The sequence below is a fragment of the Mastomys coucha genome, unplaced genomic scaffold, assembly GCF_008632895.1.
Source record: "Mastomys coucha isolate ucsf_1 unplaced genomic scaffold, UCSF_Mcou_1 pScaffold5, whole genome shotgun sequence".
Classification (NCBI taxonomy): Eukaryota; Metazoa; Chordata; class Mammalia; order Rodentia; family Muridae; genus Mastomys; species Mastomys coucha.
This window is the reverse complement of record NW_022196911.1, coordinates 53,600,106-53,619,008: the sequence shown is the minus strand read 5'-3', so window position 1 is coordinate 53,619,008 and position 18,903 is coordinate 53,600,106. Positions and strand designations below refer to the sequence as shown.

General features: G+C 42.8%; 1 protein-coding gene across 1 annotated transcript; it reads left to right on the top strand.

The window, feature by feature from the left end:
• Nucleotides 1-5,526: 5,526 nt before the first annotated feature.
• LOC116078864 (olfactory receptor 2T27-like) lies at nucleotides 5,527-6,528 on the top strand. Its single transcript, XM_031354225.1, has one exon. It carries the CDS (start codon nucleotides 5,527-5,529, stop codon nucleotides 6,526-6,528), a length of 1,002 nt encoding a protein of 333 aa, XP_031210085.1.
• The last annotated feature ends 12,375 nt before the right edge of the window (nucleotides 6,529-18,903 follow it).

Here is an 18,903-nt window from a genome sequence, read left to right as displayed (position 1 = left end):
TCTCTCTCTCTCTCTCTCTGCTGTCCCACTTCTAGTCCTGTCTCATTTGGCCATCAGTTTTTATTGACAAGTGATGCTTCCACACAGTACACAAGAGATTATCCCTACATCATATGGAGTTTAGTATTGTCCTTTCAAGGTCTAAAAAACAAGTTAGAATTGTCATGGTATTGCTGAGAATCTGTAGATTGCTTTTAGTAGTGCAGCTGTTTTCTCTGTGTTGGTCCTATTCATCCATGAGCATATGAGATCTTTCCAACTTCTGGTACCATCTTCAATTTTTTTCTTCCAGGGCTTGAAGTTTTTATCATACAAGTCTTTCACTTGCTTGGTTAGAGTTACCCCAAGATGTTTTATATTATTTGTGGCTATTGTGAAGGTTGTTGTTTCCTTGATTTTTTTTTTCTGAGCTTGTTTGTTGTTTGTATATAGAAAGGCTACTTTTATTTTTTTTTTTTAAGTTAGTCTTGTATCCAGCCACTTCACAGAGATGTTTATCAGTTGTAGGAGTTCCCTGGTAGAATTTTTAGGATCACTTAGGTATTCTATCATATCAACTGCAAATAGTGATACTTTGACTTCTCGCTTTACAATTTGTATCCCCTTGATTTCCTTTAGCTGTCTTTTTTTAATTAATTAATTTAGTTAGTTAGTTACTTAGTTATTTTTACATTCCAAATTTTATTTCCTGCCCCATCCATCCTCCGACTGTTCCACATCCCATACTTCCTCCCCACTCCTATCTCTCCACGTGGATGTCCCCACTCCCCACTCCCCACCCCACTTGACCTCTAAACTCCCTGGGGCCTCCAGTCTCTTGAGGGTTAAGTGCATCATCTCTGAATGAACAAAGACTGGGTAGTCCTCTGCTGTATGTGTGCTGGGGGCCTCATATCAGCTGGTGTATGCTGCCTGTTTGATAGTCCAGTGTTTGGGAGATCTCGGGGGTCAAGATTAATTGAAACTTCTGGTCCTCCTTCAGGGTCACCCTTCTCCTCAGCTTCTTTCAGCCTTTCCCTAATTCAGCAACAGGGGTCAGCTGCTTCTGTCCATTGGTTGGGTGAAAAGATTTGCATCTGACTCTTTCAGCTGCTTGTTGGGTCTTTTGGCGAGCAATCATTCTAGGTCCCTTTTTGTGAGCACTCCATAGCCTCAGTAATAGTGTCATGCCTTGGGACCTCCTCCTTTCGCTGTCTTATTGCTCTAACTAGAACATCAATTACTATATTTAATATATGTGGAGAGAAGGGACAGCCTTGTTTTGTTCCAGATTTTAGTAGAACTGCTATGAGTCTCTCTCCATTTAATATATTAGCTATAGGCTTGCTGAAAATTGCCTTTATTTTGTTGAGGCATATCTCTTTTTATCCCTAATTTCTCCAATACTGTTATCATAAAAGGGGTATTAGATTTTGTCAAAAACTCTTCTGGGATCTAATGGGATGCTCATGTGGGTTTATTTTTCTTTATTTGATGTTTAATTGATGGATTACATTGACTGATTTTCTAATATTAAACCATCCTAGTGTCTCTGGGATGAAGCCTACTTGATCATGGTGGATGATCTTTGTGATATGTTCTGGGATTCAGTTTGTAAGAATTTTATTGAGTATCTTTGCATCTATGTTCATAAGGGAAATTGATCAGTAATTCTCTTTCTTGGTTGAATCTTTGTGTGGTTTGGGAAATGGGGTGATTGAGGCCGCATAAATTTGTTCCTCTTATTTCTGTTTGATGGAACAAATTGAATAGTACTGGTGTTAGCTCTTCTTTGAAAGTCTTATAGAATTCAGTGGGCTGTACTAAAATCATCTGCCCATGCATGGACTTTGTTGTTGTTGTTGTTGCTGAGAAACTTTCAATGACTGCTTCTATTTCCTTAGGGGTTATAGATCTAACTTTGGCCTGTGGTATCTATACAGAAAATTATCTATTTCTCTTAGATTTTCAATTTTGGACTATACATTTTAAACTATGACCTAATGGTTCTTTGGGGTTCCTGGTGTCTCTTGTTATGCCCCCCCTTTTTGTTAATTTAGGTATTCTCTCTGTGTCTTTTAGTTAGGTTGGATAAGGGTTTGACTTTATTGTGAGATATTTTGTCTTCTCTATCTATGGTGATTGAAAGTTTTGCTGGGCATAGTAGTCTGGGCTGGCAAATGTGGTCTTTTGGAGTCTTCAGAACATCTTCCCAGGCCCGTCTTATTTTTAGAATCTCCACTGAGAACTTGGATGTAATTCTACTAGGTCTGCCTTCATATATTACTTGTTCTTTTTCCCTTGAAGATTATAACATTCTTTCTTTGCTCTGTGTGTTTAGTGTTTTGATTACTATGTGACAGGGGGTACTTTCTTTCCTGTTCCAATCTTTTGGTATTCTGTAAGCTTCTTGTATCTTTATAGGCATCAATTTCCTTAGTTAAGAAATTTGTTTTCTGTGATTTTGTTGAAAATATTTTCTGGGTATTTGAGCTAGAATTCTTCTCCTTCTTCTATTCCTATTATTCTTAGATTTAGTCTTTTCTGGATGTTTTATATCAGGAATTTTTAGTTAGCATTTTCTGTCACCAGTGTATCAATTTCTCCTATCATATCTTCAATACCTGAGATTCTCCCTTCTTCTCTTGGAGTCTGTTGGTGATGATTGCATCTGTAGTTCCTGTTCACTTACATAGATTTTTCATTTCTACAAATTCCTGTTTGTGTTTTCCTTCTTTTTTTTTAGATTTATTTATTTATTGTGTATATAGCATTCTGTCTACATGTATGTCTACAAGCTAGAAAAGAGCACCAGATCACATTATGGATGGTTATGAGCTACCACATGGTTGCTGGGAATTGAATTCAGGACCTCAGGAAAAACATCCAGTGCTCTTAACCTCTGGGCCATCTCTTCAGCCCTGTTTGTGTTTTCTCTATTGCTTCTATTTCCATTTTTAGGTCTTGAACAATTCTACTCATACCCTTCAACTGTTTGGTTTGTTTTCTTGGATTTCTTTGGGGGATTTATTCATTTCCTCTCTAAGGACCTCTACTAGCTTCATGAAGTTGGTTTTAAGGCCTTTTTCTTGGGCTTCAGCTGTAGATATCTGTCCTCTGTTGGTGACATATTGCTTTGGCTGTTGGTTGTATTCTTATGATAGCATCTAGGCATCTGGGTTTGGAGTGATTCTAGGTTTAGGTTCAGATTTGAGTTTGTCTGAGTTTGTCTTTGTTGGATGGGTGTGTTGTTGCTTGGTTTCTGGTTCCTTTCTGGTTTTCTGGCCAGTGTGGCCTGTGGTTGAGCAGAGTGTCTCCACCCACTTTGGGCTGGACTTCTGGTACTGGCTGGGTCAGAATCTGGTACAGCAGGGTCAAAATGTGGGTGTACACTTTGATCTTTAGAGTGCAGACTATCCTGTGAAAAGCCCAGATTATCAGAACTGTGTTTTAGGTTCTTTTCCCTTATCACATCTTGGTTATCTCTTCTCCATTCTTCCTGGATCCCAGCCCATCCTCGCTCAGGCAGGATCACTGCCACATGAGACTCTGGAGGAGCTTGGATTGTTCAGAGTCTGTTTCTTCTGCCCCTTCCAAGCTGCTTCCTTCCCATCTCCTCCGAGACAGTGAAAACACAACTGTTGTTTTACCAAACAGCACAGACTACTGGACAGTGAGGCTTGCATCAGAGGTTTCTAGGCGTGTGATTAATTAAAGTCTGGGGACAGACTCCCATGAGAGTCCCTGATGGTTCCCCAGTTCCACAGCACGCAGAAGACTTGGCAGCTCTTGATCTGGCCAGAATCACAGCAGTGAGCCAAACACACTGCTTTCAGACCTGAGCCAGGTGTGGATCAAAAGGTAGTGAGTCTGTTTCCATGGGCTATGAGGTCAAAGGTCAGGGTTCTCAAGGCAAGAACTGACTAATTTAATGCAAAGTGTTATGGGACACAACAGGAAGGGTGATATGGGAGACCCAAGGCTCACACTGCAGCACAAAACAGGAAAGTAAAGTGGGGAGGAAGATCATGACTGAGAAAGCGTTTGCTCTCCCTGAAGGAAGTCAACTCTGGTTAGTGACTTGAGCTTGAACCATAGTGCTGGGGGAGAAACGCTGCAAAAGCAAGAAGAGGTAAGTCTGGACCTGAGGAAAAAAAGACAGGATGTTCTTCACATTGAAGCCATGATCGTGTGAATGGCACTTCCTCTACAAGTGAAAAAGGTAGGAAGTTTATTAAAAAAACAAAAACAATGCTGTAATCAGTGAGTGATGGACTAGAGGTTAAAGCCTGTCCTGACCCAGTGACTCGTCTGGGTCCTCCTGTCACATCAGCCAATAAGAAGGGCAGGGCTTTCGGGGAAGCTTAAGAGATTCTCTGGAGTGAAGATTGGTAGAAAAGAACACTCCAGAAAGTAATATGGGGGCTGGGAGAGGTGGCTCCACAGTTTAGAACAATGACTGCTCTTGCAGGGGACTGGGTTCAATTCCCAGAACTCACATGGCCGTTAACATCTGTAGCTCCAGTTCCAGGGTCTCTAACACCCTTTTCTGGCCTCCATAGGCATTGCACCCACATTGATACAGATCTGACTGCAGGCAAAACTCATAAAATGAAAGAATTTTAAGGAGAAAGGAATATGTAAGATTCAAGAGACTGCTACTCCTATGAAATATCAAAGATGGAAGGAAAAGAATGATTGGGTTATGGGTTATAGTCAAAGGGACTAATTGTTAAACTGTTCCAGTAGAAATAACTGCAGGCTATGACCTTGCTAAGTCCTGGGTAAAGTATACTTCAATTGGGTGAAACTTTAAAATGCCTTTTGTTAATGGACAAAAGGAGAAATACTTTGGTCATTGAAGTGGTTTCTTTGAGGTACAACTCCAGACAAAACCAAGATGGGGAACAGAAGAAAAGTTAAGCGAGCATTTGAGGAGGGAACAGAGAAAGAAGAGCACACTCAGAAAGGTTCAAGGTAGGTGGACCGGGAGAAGAACGAAGAACTGACGTCCTGGGCCATGGGGGTGACTAGAGCTTTTATGATTTGGACATGAAAACTGATTGGCACGGGGTAGCAGGCATCATTTGAGTGGCATGCTCCTGCAGCTCAGGCTAAGCACAGAAGTAAGTAATCAGCCACATTGTGGTGTAGTTAATAAAAGGCTGCTGTAGGTGGCCTGAAAATCAGCACGTGGATTTAAGATAGGAAATAGCTGACTGTATCTATTGCCTGACATTTAGCTTCAGGTCAGCTAACAGCCATCTGCTGTTAATACTTCTTGAACCTTTCAGATAATTACAGGCTGTTCTGTTAGTGGTTTGTAACTTGCCATAGTGACCTGCAACTTGGGATTTTCCATTATAGCTCCTGCTGCCCGGCTCCTTCCCTGTGCCTCACCCCAACTGCTCTCCAGTGGAAATCTGCATCTGAGAGTTCCAACCCCAAGAGACTCAAATTATTTCAGCCAAATGCTTTCTCTGTGATAGCTTTCATTTTACTGTCATAGAATTTTGGATATAAAAATTTTATTGAATGAAGGAAGATATGGACCCAAAGAATAAAACTACATCCGGTTTCATCCTGCTGGGGCTCTTTCCCAGCTGCAGGTACCCTAACCTCCTTATCTCCTTCATCCTCCTCATCTACGCCCTGGCCTCGGCTGGAAATTCCCTCTTGATACTCCTCATCTGGCTGGACCCCCGTCTCCACACCCCCATGTACTTCCTGCTCAGTCAGCTGTCTCTCATTGACCTGGCTTACATCTCCTGCACAGTGCCCAAAGCAGCCACCAACTACTTCACCGGGAGGCGGAACATCTCCTTCTTTGCCTGTGCTACTCAGATGTTTTCCTTCCTCACCCTCGGCCTTGCTGAGTGCATCTTACTGACACTAATGGCCTATGACCGCTATGTGGCCGTCTGTAACCCTCTGAGGTACACCATTCTCATGAGCCCCAAGGTCTGTCTGAAGATGGCTGCCTCCACCTGGATTGGAGCAGTTGCCGCAGCCCTCGTTCATACTGTCTATCCCATGAATTTTCCTATCTGCGGCTCCAGAGAGATCAATCACTACTTCTGTGAGATGCCCGCTATTCTAAGAATGTCTTGTGTGGACACATCCGTCTACGAGATGGTGAAGTTTGTGTCAACTATTATCTTTCTCCTGACCCCATTCACTTTGATCCTGACTTCCTATACCCTCATATTCCTCACTGTCCTCAGGATGAATTCTCCGAAGGGAAGAAATAAAGCCTTGGCCACCTGCTCCTCCCACCTGACTGTCGTGAGCCTCTATTTCGGTCAGGCCATCTTCATCTACATGACACCCACTTCTTCCCACACACCCGACCAGGATCAGGTAGGTGCTGTGCTGGGCACCATAGTAACCCCCATGCTCAATCCTCTTATCTACAGCCTGAGAAACAAGGAAGTGATTGGGGCCCTGCAGAAGTGCACAGGCAGATGCTGCAGCAGTGAAAGAGCCAGCTCCCTCTGGTGCTGCGCTCAGAACTGTCTTATCCTTAAAAGCAAATTTAAGTCTAACTAAATCCGGATTGGAAACAGAGCCTTGTGAGGAAGAAATGTGTAAGATGGGTATGAAGAGGAGTTTAATAGAATGTTGTTGTTCTTAGCTCACAACGTGGAGCCTTCAACAAGCCTTTAGTGAGTGTTACTTATTTGTAAAATCACGTGGGCTTTGACAATGATAGCTGTGCAAAGGTGAAGGGTGTTCATCAAGTCACAAGTCCAGAACCTATTTGCCGTTCTATCATTCCATGTTGATTGACACAGCTAATTAAATATCATCCTGTCGGTATCTCCTTTTCACATTTTTTTATTCTCACTTAGTCCCTTGAAGTAATCTATGCAATTAAATTCTTCTTTCTTCTAACGGAGCACATCACTGATTACACTGGGCAGGGAGAGACATGAATCACCTTTTCTTACCACATTTCAACCTTTCCCATGAGCCCATAGTGCATTGTTTATATTTATCAAAATAATGAGCAAGCACATTCCCAGCACAGAAATCATGCTCAATGTGCTTTCTGAGGCTACGGTAGATGGAATTGTCATGTTGCCTTTAAGAAGAACCACCAATAATAAAGTTCCATGTTCATAACAGATTCTGGATGTTACAGGCCCCTTCTCCCACAATCACCTCTTTAAAATAAATGTAGCAAATTAAAAGTTGACAGTATTTAATCCTCAAATTAAAAGAAAAAAGAAAAAAAATCAATTACCGAAACTTTAACAATGTGTCAGGCTTGGAAAATGATAGCTAAATTTAAATGTGACCACTCACTGTCCTTAAGCACCCCTCCCCCTTCCTTAGACCATTCCCAGGCATGTGTCACGGCTGAGGTTGCTCTGTCACAAAAATGTTTGTTCAAAAACCTTCACCTTCTGGAGAAAGATCACATGGTGACACGGGATTTACTGTGTGAGACTTTAATTAAAATTATGTTTTTGAAATGAAGAACTCCAAAGTTATGAAGAAGTTAAAACTATGAACTAGGAACTTTTCACTTTAGAAGCCCAGGGACTCACACAGTTTTACAATCAAGTCACAGCAGAGTGATTTTACATCCCTGCACTTGGTTGCGGGTATTTACAAGGACCTTTTTTTTTCTTTTTTTTTTTTAATTGGATATTTTCTTTATTTACATTTCAAATGTTATCCTCTTTCCAGGCTTCCCTCCCTCCCCAAAACACCCTATCACATCCTCCCTCCCCCTGCTTCTATGAGGGTGATCTTCCACCCTTCCACCCACTCCCACCTCCTAGTCCTCGATTCCCCTACACTGGGGCATCTATGGAGCCTTCATAGGACCAAGGACCTTTCCTCCTACTGATGCATGACAAGGCCATCCTCAGCTATATATGCAGCTGGAGTCATGTATACTCCATTGTTGATGGCTTAGACTCTGGGAATTCTGGGGGGGTCTGGTCTGTTGATATTGTTGTTCTTCCTATGGGGTTGCAAACCCCTTCAATTCCTTCAGGCCCCTCTCTAACTTCTCTATTAGGGACACCAAGCTCAGTCCAATGGTTGGTTGTTAACATCTACCTCTGTATTTGTAAGGCTCTTTAAAAGCAGCAAAATAGTCATTGTTTCAGATGCTATAACTTTCTGTTAGAACACACCTCTGATTTCCTTTCATAGAACCCCACTTGGATAAAACTGTTTCCTTCTGACTTCTGTATATTTTCCATTTCATAGGAGAAATTAATCCTTGAAATCTTCAAGTTCTTCTTAGAATTTTTCCCAGCTCTACTAAGGTATGCATGAAAAAGTAATTCCATCTATTTAGCATGTAAATCGTAGTGTTGATATAAATCACTTTGTGGGCTGATTCCGGCTACAAAGCATGTACAGCCATCATCTCCCACAGTGCCTGTAGTGGCTTGAAGACTTAAGAGTACAGTCTCTCAGAAAATTTTATGTGTGACAATTACCCTCCTGACCTAGTATCTCTCATTAGCTTTCACAGTTTATTTCTCCTCACCTACTAATCATACCTGATGTCCGTGTGTAGCAATCTGTGACTAAAGGCAAGGTGTTACATGTAGGAACCAATAACGGATCCAATAGGCCTCATGCTCTTTCAAAGAAGGTTCAACTTGGTTTTTTCCCTTCAATGATTATATTCTTTGAATGACAGACTCTATCACAGGAGTCCAGGGGATAATTTGCCCAGCCAGCAGCTGTTACGGGCACTATATACACTCACTGTAAGCCAATAAAGTTCAACCAGTATGTGAGTAGTTATAGTAAATTTATTTATGATCACTAAAAGCCAGAAACAAACACCACACTTTTCATCCACTGTACATTTACACGCAAACTAGTCTGTGTTAATAAAATTTTCATTTTTTATTAATCATTTTATTCATTTACATTTCAAATGATATCCCCCTTCCCAAACCCCTATTCCATTCCCCTCCCTTCTGCCTCTAAGAGGGTGCTCCCACTTACCCACTCCTACCTCACTGCTCTAGCATTCCCCTACGCTGGGGCATCAAACTTCCACAGGACCACCAAGGGTCTCCCTTCCCATTGATGTCAGATAGGCCATCCTCTGCTACATATGTATCTGGAGCCATGGCTCCTTACATGTATACTCTTTGATGGGTGATTTAGTCCTTGGAAGCTCTGGGTGGTCCAGTTAGCTGATATTGTTCTTCCTATGGGGCTGCAATCATCATCGGCTCCTTCAGTTCTTTCCCTAACTCTTCCATTGGGGTCCCTGGGCTCAGCCCAATGGTTTGCTGTGAATATCTGCATCTGTATTGGTCAGACATTGGTAGAACCCACTAATGAGCAGCAAGAAAAGCTTTCATGCATTTTGCTAAGCGAAAAGGGCAAGCCTCGAAAGGCTGCATGTTATGTGATCCCATAAACAGGATTTCTGGAGGAAAGAACTTCTGCATACAGAAGACCAGCAACTTCCAAGAGCTTGTGAGGGTGGTGGGAGAAAAGGGTGTTTGCCAGCACAGGGCACAAAGGGTGTTGGTGATGTAAACACAGGTAAAGTGTTGTCCACTCTCCAGAAGGCCTGCATATGGTGTGACCTTTCCCAAATAATTCCCAAAATAATGCAGGTGCACAGAGGCTGCCAGAGCCTCCACAGGCAGCCATGAATATGCCTAGCTGACTCACACGTCTCTCTCACACACTGGGGTCTTAGGCGGGAAGTTTTCCCCTTCCATCTCTGTACCAGCCACGTCTTATGATGATTTCAACATCTTTTAGTGATTTTTGTCTGCTTTCTCAACAAAGAAAGTTTACAGAACCGCTCTGGCTAAGAGATCTATGTCTGGATTCTCTCATCTCATTCACAGAAAGGCGAGACAGAAGTCTAATTTAAAATTAAATTAAAGAAAGGCAAAGGAAGGGAAGCAAAGCTTTGAAAGTTTAGTCAGGAGATAAACCTGTGGCAGCGGTAACCAAAAGGAAGAAAGAGAGGGGAAGGATAGGAGAGAAAAATGGCCACTACCATATACACAAACACATGTATCTCCTAGATTGAAATTGGTGGTCAGCCAGTTATATTGGGTAACACAATTCAAAGAGGTGAAAATAAGAGACATGGGCATGATGGGCACATAACTCTAATCCCAAAACTTAGGAGGTGGAGGCAGGAAGAACATGAATCCCAGGTCATCCTCGGCTACATAGCAAGTTTAAAGCTCCCCATGACTACATGAGAACACTGTCTCAATAATATAATAAGACCACAGTCAAAGTCTATGTGTTTTACTTAGAAGACTGTCACTGGAAGAATACTTTATTATATTCAAATATTGCAAGAGAAGGGGGCATGCCAGACAGAGCATGGAGACCCATCCCAGGAAGAACCTGAGTTAGTTAGTCAAGAGGTAGAAGCCATGGGCAGAGAGTGCAAACAGCAAACATTTGTGGCTTCTGCAGAATGGGGTGGATTTAGGACTGGATAATCCCAGCAGCTTTGAGGACATGGTGACTGTCCTTAATTTCCACTGTGTGGACCTAGGATGAACAGGGCAGCTGGACTGAACCTATGGTGAGCAGAGCATCCAGACAGCCACCTGCATGAGATACCCCATTAAAGATGGTGAACAGGAGGACAATTTCTAGACAGGTGGGTTGCCAATGATACATGAGTTTACAGAAGAAGCTGTTGACAGACCTTCATCTGTTACCCCACCCTGGGTGTCAACAGAACCCAGAAGCCAACAGACAGCAATATGGACAAGACAGTCACGAGCTGTGAGTACTAAAGTCCTGCAGTCTATGCACATTTCCCCGAGATGGTTTGGTAAGGCATAGGACACTCCAGAAATCATCCTCCCTGTCTCTAGGCTCTTTGTGTTGAACTCTGGAGTCACACACTCTAGCTCTTCCTCCCTTGCCCAAACACTCAGTTTACATATAAGTGTCCCCTCTCCTCTGTCTGTCTCTTGCCCATCTGTGCTGCTCTGCAAAGGTCTCACTTCACTTGGTACTGTCTGTGAATGTTGAGACAAGCTGGGTGACTCCCACCATGACAATTCTCTTTAAACTTTTTTCAGGTATCCAGAAGTCTTACAGTGCTGAATCCATTAGCATAACTCTACAACATAATCCATTTAGCTCAGTCCCCTCTTTACCTTTGACCTCTGGCAAAGAAGCTGTGAGAAAACCCCTTAATGTTTTGAACTCTTCTTAGCAAAGAAGATATGCAAAGAAAGCCCTGGTGTCTTTAGGGGGCCCCTGTCTTACTTCTGTATCTAAGCACATATTTCTTCCTTATTTGCCAGATCTACTGGGAATGTGGACCACTCGGTGATAACCAGTGAGGATTATTCTAAGTCTCACTACTAACACCCAGAGGCGCAACAGGGGAAAGGCACAGTGAAATGAATCTAGGGTTAAACTCTGAGCCACAGATGACACACCAGGACACACTTTCCAGGGAAGACTGCTCACTAAGAAAGGTCCTTACATGGAAGTGTAAGAGCTGTTCTCCCAACACAGGAACAAATATTAACAGAAAATCAAGAAAAAAAAACTTTTCTTCCAAAAGTTAACAATTCCACAGTAACTGATTCAAGCATATTTTTTTAAATAGGTAAAATAGCAGAGAATTCCAAAGAATGCTAAGATCCTAGACCCAGAAAACACTAAACACTCCACAAAAGAACACTTAAAAATAAATAAACAGTGGATGAATGAGTGAATAAATAAATAATCAAAGTAGCAGAATATAAAATCAGCTGGTGAAATAACAAAGGTAAAATGGCAAAGAACTCTAAAGAATGCTAAGATCCTAGACCTAGAAGACATTAAACACTCCATGAAAGAACACTTAGAAATAAATAATGAATGAATGAACAAATGAATGAATGAATGCATTGTCAAAGAAGCAGAATATAAAATCAGCATGGACTCTTTGAGAAAGAGGACAGGAAGACAATTCTGTTCACAAAAGCTTTACTGAGGCATGAGCTCAGCCAGCGAAGTTGAGAGCAATGAGAAGGCCTCAGTACTGGAAGCTACATGTCACTGAAGAGAGAGATAGTAGGAAGGACGGAAAGACTGCCTGTGATGTTGGTCTGGGAGGACTGACGTTGTGAAAATGGGTCACTCTTCAAAAAGCATCTCCTAGCTTCAGTGCAATCCCCATCAAAATCCAAAGATACTATTCACAGAAGAAAGAAAATCCTGAAATTAATACGTGAACAGAAAAGGTCCTGAATAGCCAACAAAATCCTGAGCAGAAAGAGCAATGCTCTAAGTATTACAATATTCTATTTAAGGTTCTATCATCACAGAGCCATGTTAACAAAAACAGCTCAACATTAACACAAATGCAGAAGCTTAAACCAATAACTAAAATAAACCCATCCAACTACAACCATGTGGTCCTGTACAACGGTGCCAGAAACAGACACTGGAACAAAGACAACCTTCAGCAAAAGGTTACTCACACCCAGAGGAATGAAACTAGGTCCTTATCTCTCACTATCTGTAAAACTCAGCTCTAGAGGTGTACAAGACCTTAGTGTGAGACCTGGAACACATAACATACTACAGGGGACACCACAGGATATGATATTGACAATGGCCTTATCCAATAGCCAAGGAAGTGACAGCAAGAAGTAAGGAATGAGATCGCACCAAAACAAAAAGCTGCTGAAGAGACAGAGAAACAGCACAGTGCAGACAGCCCATCCTGCAAAATGGAAGAGAACCTCCGCCAGGCATTTCTCTGATGGGCAGTTCACACCCAGAATATATAAAGAACTCATAATTAAGTGTAAAAGAACAAATAATCTAATCTTCAATTGGGCATGGTGGATACTTTTTTGTGAAAAGGACATTATTTTAGCTCATAGTTCAAGGGTACAGACTCTCATGGTGGAGGAGGGAAGGCAACAGGCATTTGAAGCAATCGCTCATATCACATGCACAATCAGGAAGCAGAGAGAGATGAATGCATCAGTTAGACATCCTTCAGGAGAGGGAGGACAAATGGCAGATACATACATGAAAACCAGTGCTCACCATGTTTGACCATAATAGTGTGAGGATCATACAAACCAGATGCAGCCTGCACCCTCTCAGGAGTAGAGGCGGTACTGGTGCTGTGTATATATAAACACACAGTTTTAGGCAGATATACTGGCATAAGATTAGAAGACAGTGCCCCTTCCTTGAGGTATTTATGCAAAGAATATTGAAGAAGACGTGTGTATAAGAAGCCATGATAGTAAGGTGGTGATAATCATGAATGCTACTACCCTTCCCAAAGACCCCTATCTCACAGGTAGGAGAGCCTGTGAGAGATCCTCACAATCCCTGACACACTACAGTAGAAATGGTGGGCTTCATTGGGTTGCCAATTGATAGATTATGGCATAAAGGATATAAGAATTATAGAAGTTACAGTGTTCCCCAGCCCAGGACTCTATGGCCATTGGTAAATGTTGAAAGCCAGGTCAATCCAAGGCTTTTCAGAGGCACTGATAAAAGGACAAAGGAGACCAAGGTCTACATCCTTTCCCAGGGGCAGACTTGGCAAGGTCCAGTGTAGGGCTACTGCCAGAGCCTTGAAGGAATTAAGGATTCAGTTCCTAGAAACTTGGCCTTTCCTCCTGAAGAAACTGGAGTGAACGGTCCCAAGGCCACTGAGTACTCAACCTGTGACCCACTTTAGATATCCTATGTTCTCTTTGTGTAACATTGCTTAAATAGCTTCCTGCTGACTTCATCTCACTGTATGACAGTTTCCTACTGAGTCTGTCTCATTTTCCCTCAAAAGCTATATCTGAGATGCTACACTTCTTAGTAAACTTGCTTGGCATTAGGCATAGCTTATGTAAGATCTCTTCGGGCCAGCTTACATAGCCTTTTGTTTTCTCATCCCCTGATTCTCTCCCTTAGGACCCTGTCACTGAAGAATAATCTGCTGGTCCAGGTTAGGTAAACAAACCCTAGACTTCTTGAACAGGATCTCTTAGGAAGTTACAGACAGCTACATAATAGTCATGGACCATGGGGGTCAACAGGATGATTTTAACATCCTCAGAAGTAAAAGCTAGAAAAAAAAATGGACCCTAAAGGCAAAATGTGTCCTTCTTCCAGAGAGAAAAGTTGATTGCCATCATTGGAACACTGTTGCTGAAATATGGAAAGCTGGCTGAGGAAAAAGTACACCCAACAATACATCAAGTCCACCATAGTAAGAGGTTGAAGAAGAGGCTCTTAGAAAATGCAACAAGGCTCAACAGGAGAAAACATTGACACAGATACCGGCATAGTTCATGTTGGACAAGAGACTTAGGGGTCCCTCCATGGCTGGGATTGACCTAAGTTCAATGTGATACCCTAAGGTCATGTCACCTGTCTTTATCAGTTAAGTGTTGCTTCATTAATATGATGTAGCAAATGGACCCTTGAATCTCAGTGACTTAATAGGAAAAAACAAAAACAAAAACAAAACCTTCCACTCCTAGATCTATGGCCAATGGCAGCCTTTTGCTTTAGGCTACAACTCAAATATGAGTCCTCGAATCTCTCAATCTAGACAGTGGCTACCAGGATGAACTCTTCAAGCTCCTCCTGTGGAGAATGGCAGAGTAACAAAAGAAAGGCAGGCTTGGTGGTACATGGCTATAATACCAGCAGCTAGGAGGTTTTCAACCTCTCTTTCTATCTCCTGTCTCACGGTTAGCAGTGTTCACATTCGCACCACATTGGTGATAGGTTTCTAGATGTGACTCGTTTGAGACAACTGAGTATGGATCAAATGGATAGGGTCCTTCTGAACTCAGGCCTACCAGCTGAGCCTGTCAACAGTCCACCATGGGGTGGGGTTCCACCCCTCCCTGAGGAGCCATGGGCAGTTAATCGTTGCTTGGGAAGGAGGGGTCAGAATCCTCAATGGTGATGCCACTCCTATCCTGCTCAAGTAAATGTTACCACAACCTCAAATAAATGCTGTAGACCACAAACGAAAACAAAAACATAAAAATAGCCGGAAGGCTAGTTGGGAGGAAGTAGGAGTTTGGTGGAAGGGAGCGATGGTAAGAGAGGCTAATAGGGGAGAATGTAATCAAAGCATATTCTACAACACATTTAAAACTATGAAAGAATAAATTCCAAAGAGACATAAAATCTAATGTGGGAAGTCCAAAAGTATCCACAAAGTCAGTTCTATAGTTGATTGTGCCTAAGCTGGGAGACTGTCCTTCCAGTGGAAGCTTCCAGTGTATATATCCCTGACCTCTGTCACCTCAGATGCCACAATAAGATGTAAGCATCGCTCTCTAAAGTCCCTAGCACTTGATCAGACAGTTATGCTGGAATCCCAAAGAAAGGCAAACATCTATCAGGGAACACAGCTAATTGATGTCTAGGGACAAGAATCCCAGAGGGGAAAGGCGACAGGGGAGGGCCTTGCAGAAGTGGTTATGTAAGGGAGGCATTGGTTTCATCAGACGGCTCCTGTCTAGGATGCAGTCTCCCACTAATTCCTCGTTTCTGAGCTGTCGCAGTTTCTGTTGTGATGTGGTGTGCATCAAACAAGCTTTCTTCTCTTCTTCGTGTCTCAGATCAACCTATCATCTGAGTGTATTTTCCAGAGGAGCCAGACGCCACTCAGGGAGGCCGTTATCTGAGGTCACTTCTCACTGAGCACGAACAGCTTCACAATCTAGTCCTTGCTGAAGTGAAGTGAGTCTCAATCCCAGGTAAATCCTCTCAAAATGTAGCCATTTGTGCCCTGCAGTAGTCAATGAGTGTTTCCTCCCCAAAGCCTGAGATTTATAGATGCAAGCAGAGACCGTGGCTTTTCCTGGAGTAGGAAATGTGGGGGTGGGGAGGAGAGAAAGGCCGCCCAGCCATGTGCTTCCCCACTGCCCCCAGTTCCTGTCCCTCAGCAATATACCAGATACTCCATTCCTGACTTGGTTCTCAGTCAATGTCAGAGGTGGGAACAGCCTTATGAGGGTGACTAGCTTAAATGTACTGGGGGCTGAGAACGTGATCAGACTGCCTGGATCAAATCCAGGGACTGTTCCTGTACTGATCTTGGGCAACCATGGTGGCTTATGTTGGAGCTACAACCAAGCAACTTCAGAGTGCCATTAGAGTGATTGGTGAAGGACTTACCACAGGATTCCTTCCTGCTCAGTGTGGCACACTGCTTCAACCATGAACATCTTTCTATAGGTTGACATTTCTTCCCTTCCAGAAATGTATTTGAATTTCATAACTATCTTTATTATCTTTCTATAACCGTGATTTTTGTCTAAGTGTTCTTTGAGTCTAACCTGGCTCAAGGAGAAAACTAGACAGACCTCAGAGTGCAGAATCCAAGCCTGCTATGCCAACCATCAAGGAGATCACACCCCTGGCTGTGTGTCAGCTCTGACTTATGACCTGACCACCCCAGTGTTGAGACCACATGTGGTGATGATCTGAGAAGACAGAATACCGGTCACAGCCACCGCTAACCAGTAGTATCACAAAAGCCATTCACACAGGTGAGTGCTTAAAATAACATCTGTGGGATGCCCAGCCTGATTGCAACCCGCTTCATGCCTGTACTCCTGTATACTGTCATTCCTCCTATCTTTGCCTCTCTTGGTATTAGATGGTTTTACCAGTCACCATGTGATGGTACTGAGATACAGCCCTGATAAGGCAGGGCTTCTCCCAGGCAGACACATCCACAACTAGAAACACCTGTTCCCTGAATAGATTAAGTCAAACAAAGGCCTGATCGATGAAGAAGCCAATCATCATTCAGTCATTTGGCTGTTGAGTCACCCCAAAGCCTATTGTCACACAGTCACAAAGCCTAAAGCCCCTTTTTAAGATCAAAACTAATTTTTCATGATCTTAAAAATACCCTATGCAGAGTGAACGCAGGTCTTTGGGGGACAATGATGTATACTTTAGTTGGAAGAAATGTATCCCTCTGGTAAGGGAAACAGGGCTGTGTGTGTAAGAGCACATCAAGGGCTTCAAATCTTCCAAATACCCTCCCCCTTATTAGCAGCTAATGGGCTTTGGAGATGAAAGAGTTCTCTAGAATTGCCTCATCAGCTCTCTGGAGAGGGAAGATTGTCCCATCCAGGCCCTACTGGGAGAGAAGCAGAGCCAGAGTGAGGGTCTGCAGGAACAGCATTGCCTTGGGGCTGGGAACACTTTACAACTGATGCTGTCAGGGAGGTAGAGGTAGCCTGCAACACTGAAGTACCAAGGACCCCCAAAACCAGCCTCCTGGATCTCATTTTCTCCCATTTAAGAGAGAGGTCCAAAGTTGAGTATTGAATTTCATTTCAGGTTAGTTCTAGGACATCCCATAATTACAATCAGGGTGGTGGAGAGAAAGTTCCCATTCAGCCCTATGGTACTGTACCCAGGTGAGTAGGTGGGTCCCCACATCACATGGATGACTACCCAGAACAGCCAGCCTCACATGTTATTTATCCATCTGGATATTAAAACATGCCTCCACCAAGCACATTTAAACTAACAGGGGAAGTGATTCAGCCAGAAACAAATTAGTAAGCTTGCTAACAGAGGCAGAGGCAAATGGTGAATTCAGGTTTTCTGTACGTGATGCTAATGATTGAACTCACAGTCTGGAACACCCAAGGCAAGCACTGTGATGCACTCCAGCTCTGGGACATCTTCATTCTTACAGTCTAATTACAATGTAAGATGTGCTGGCCAGACCAGCATGTGACCATATCGGCATATAGGTGGATCATAGAGCTACCAGAGTCCAGGATTCAAACATAACCTACTACTTTAAAAAAGGGTTCCATTTTTCTCTGGTTGCATTTGACTAAGGCTGTCAGAAACCGTGAGTGTGGAGCAAGACCTTCTTAATTATATTCATCTTCAGAGAACGCATCTCTGAAATGCAAAGTTCAAGCTCCTGCAGAAGAAAACTATCCACACCTGCTACTCTAACTGTCCCATCATGTTTTCTCCTCTCCATGAGGTCACAGCCATCCTCTCAGTTAGAACACATTTGCAGAGATGAACACTGAGTACAGGAGATCCCTAGTGTCCTTCAGAACTGGATGGTCCTTGAAGACAGAGTCATGGAAGAAGTATCCCTAGCTCCAAATCATGGCTCTTCTGGCAGCATCTGCTGCATGGTTCACAGTCCCAGTCCATGCATGCATCCTTTTCTGCATCCCATGATCCCTTGCTCCTGGAGGGAGGCTCTCAATACAAGACTACATACATGACAAACTGTTCAAATCTCAAGAACTTTGAGATGTATTTACAAATCATCAAATGTAATATGATTGACTGTGCTACTATATAACAAATATATTGTGTCCTTTTTCTTAAATAACTTAAACACTAATTCCTTACCAGGTCTTTTCAAAAAAGAATCTATTTTTTTCACATCGTGCGTGTGTGTGTGTGTGTGTGTGTGTGTGTGTGTGTGTGAGTGTGTGTGTGTGTGTATGTATTTGTGTGTGTGTGTGTGTGAGTGTGTGTGTGTATGTATTTGTATGTGTGTGAGTGTGTGTGTGTCTGTGTGTGTGTGTGTGTGTGTGTGTGTGTGTACGTGAGTGGGCATACTTGCAGATGCTTCAGGAGGCCAGAAGAAGCCATCATATCCCCTGGACAGGGAAATCTAGACAGTTGTGAGCTAAATGCTACATATTGGGAACCAGGTCCTCTGGAAGAGCAGCAAGCACTCTTAACCTCTATGCCATCTCTTCAGCTCTGAAGCTGATTATTTTGGCACCCGTCTGGTCTTCTCATGCTTGTACCATCTCACATCACCATCAATGTCACATGCAAAAACATTTAGCTAACCCTGTCCTCAGTCTCAAGACTTCAACTTTCATACCTAAAAGTACTTTTTTCACAATGTTGAGGGGTTTTTTGTTTGGTTTTTTTTTTTTTTTTTTTTTTTTT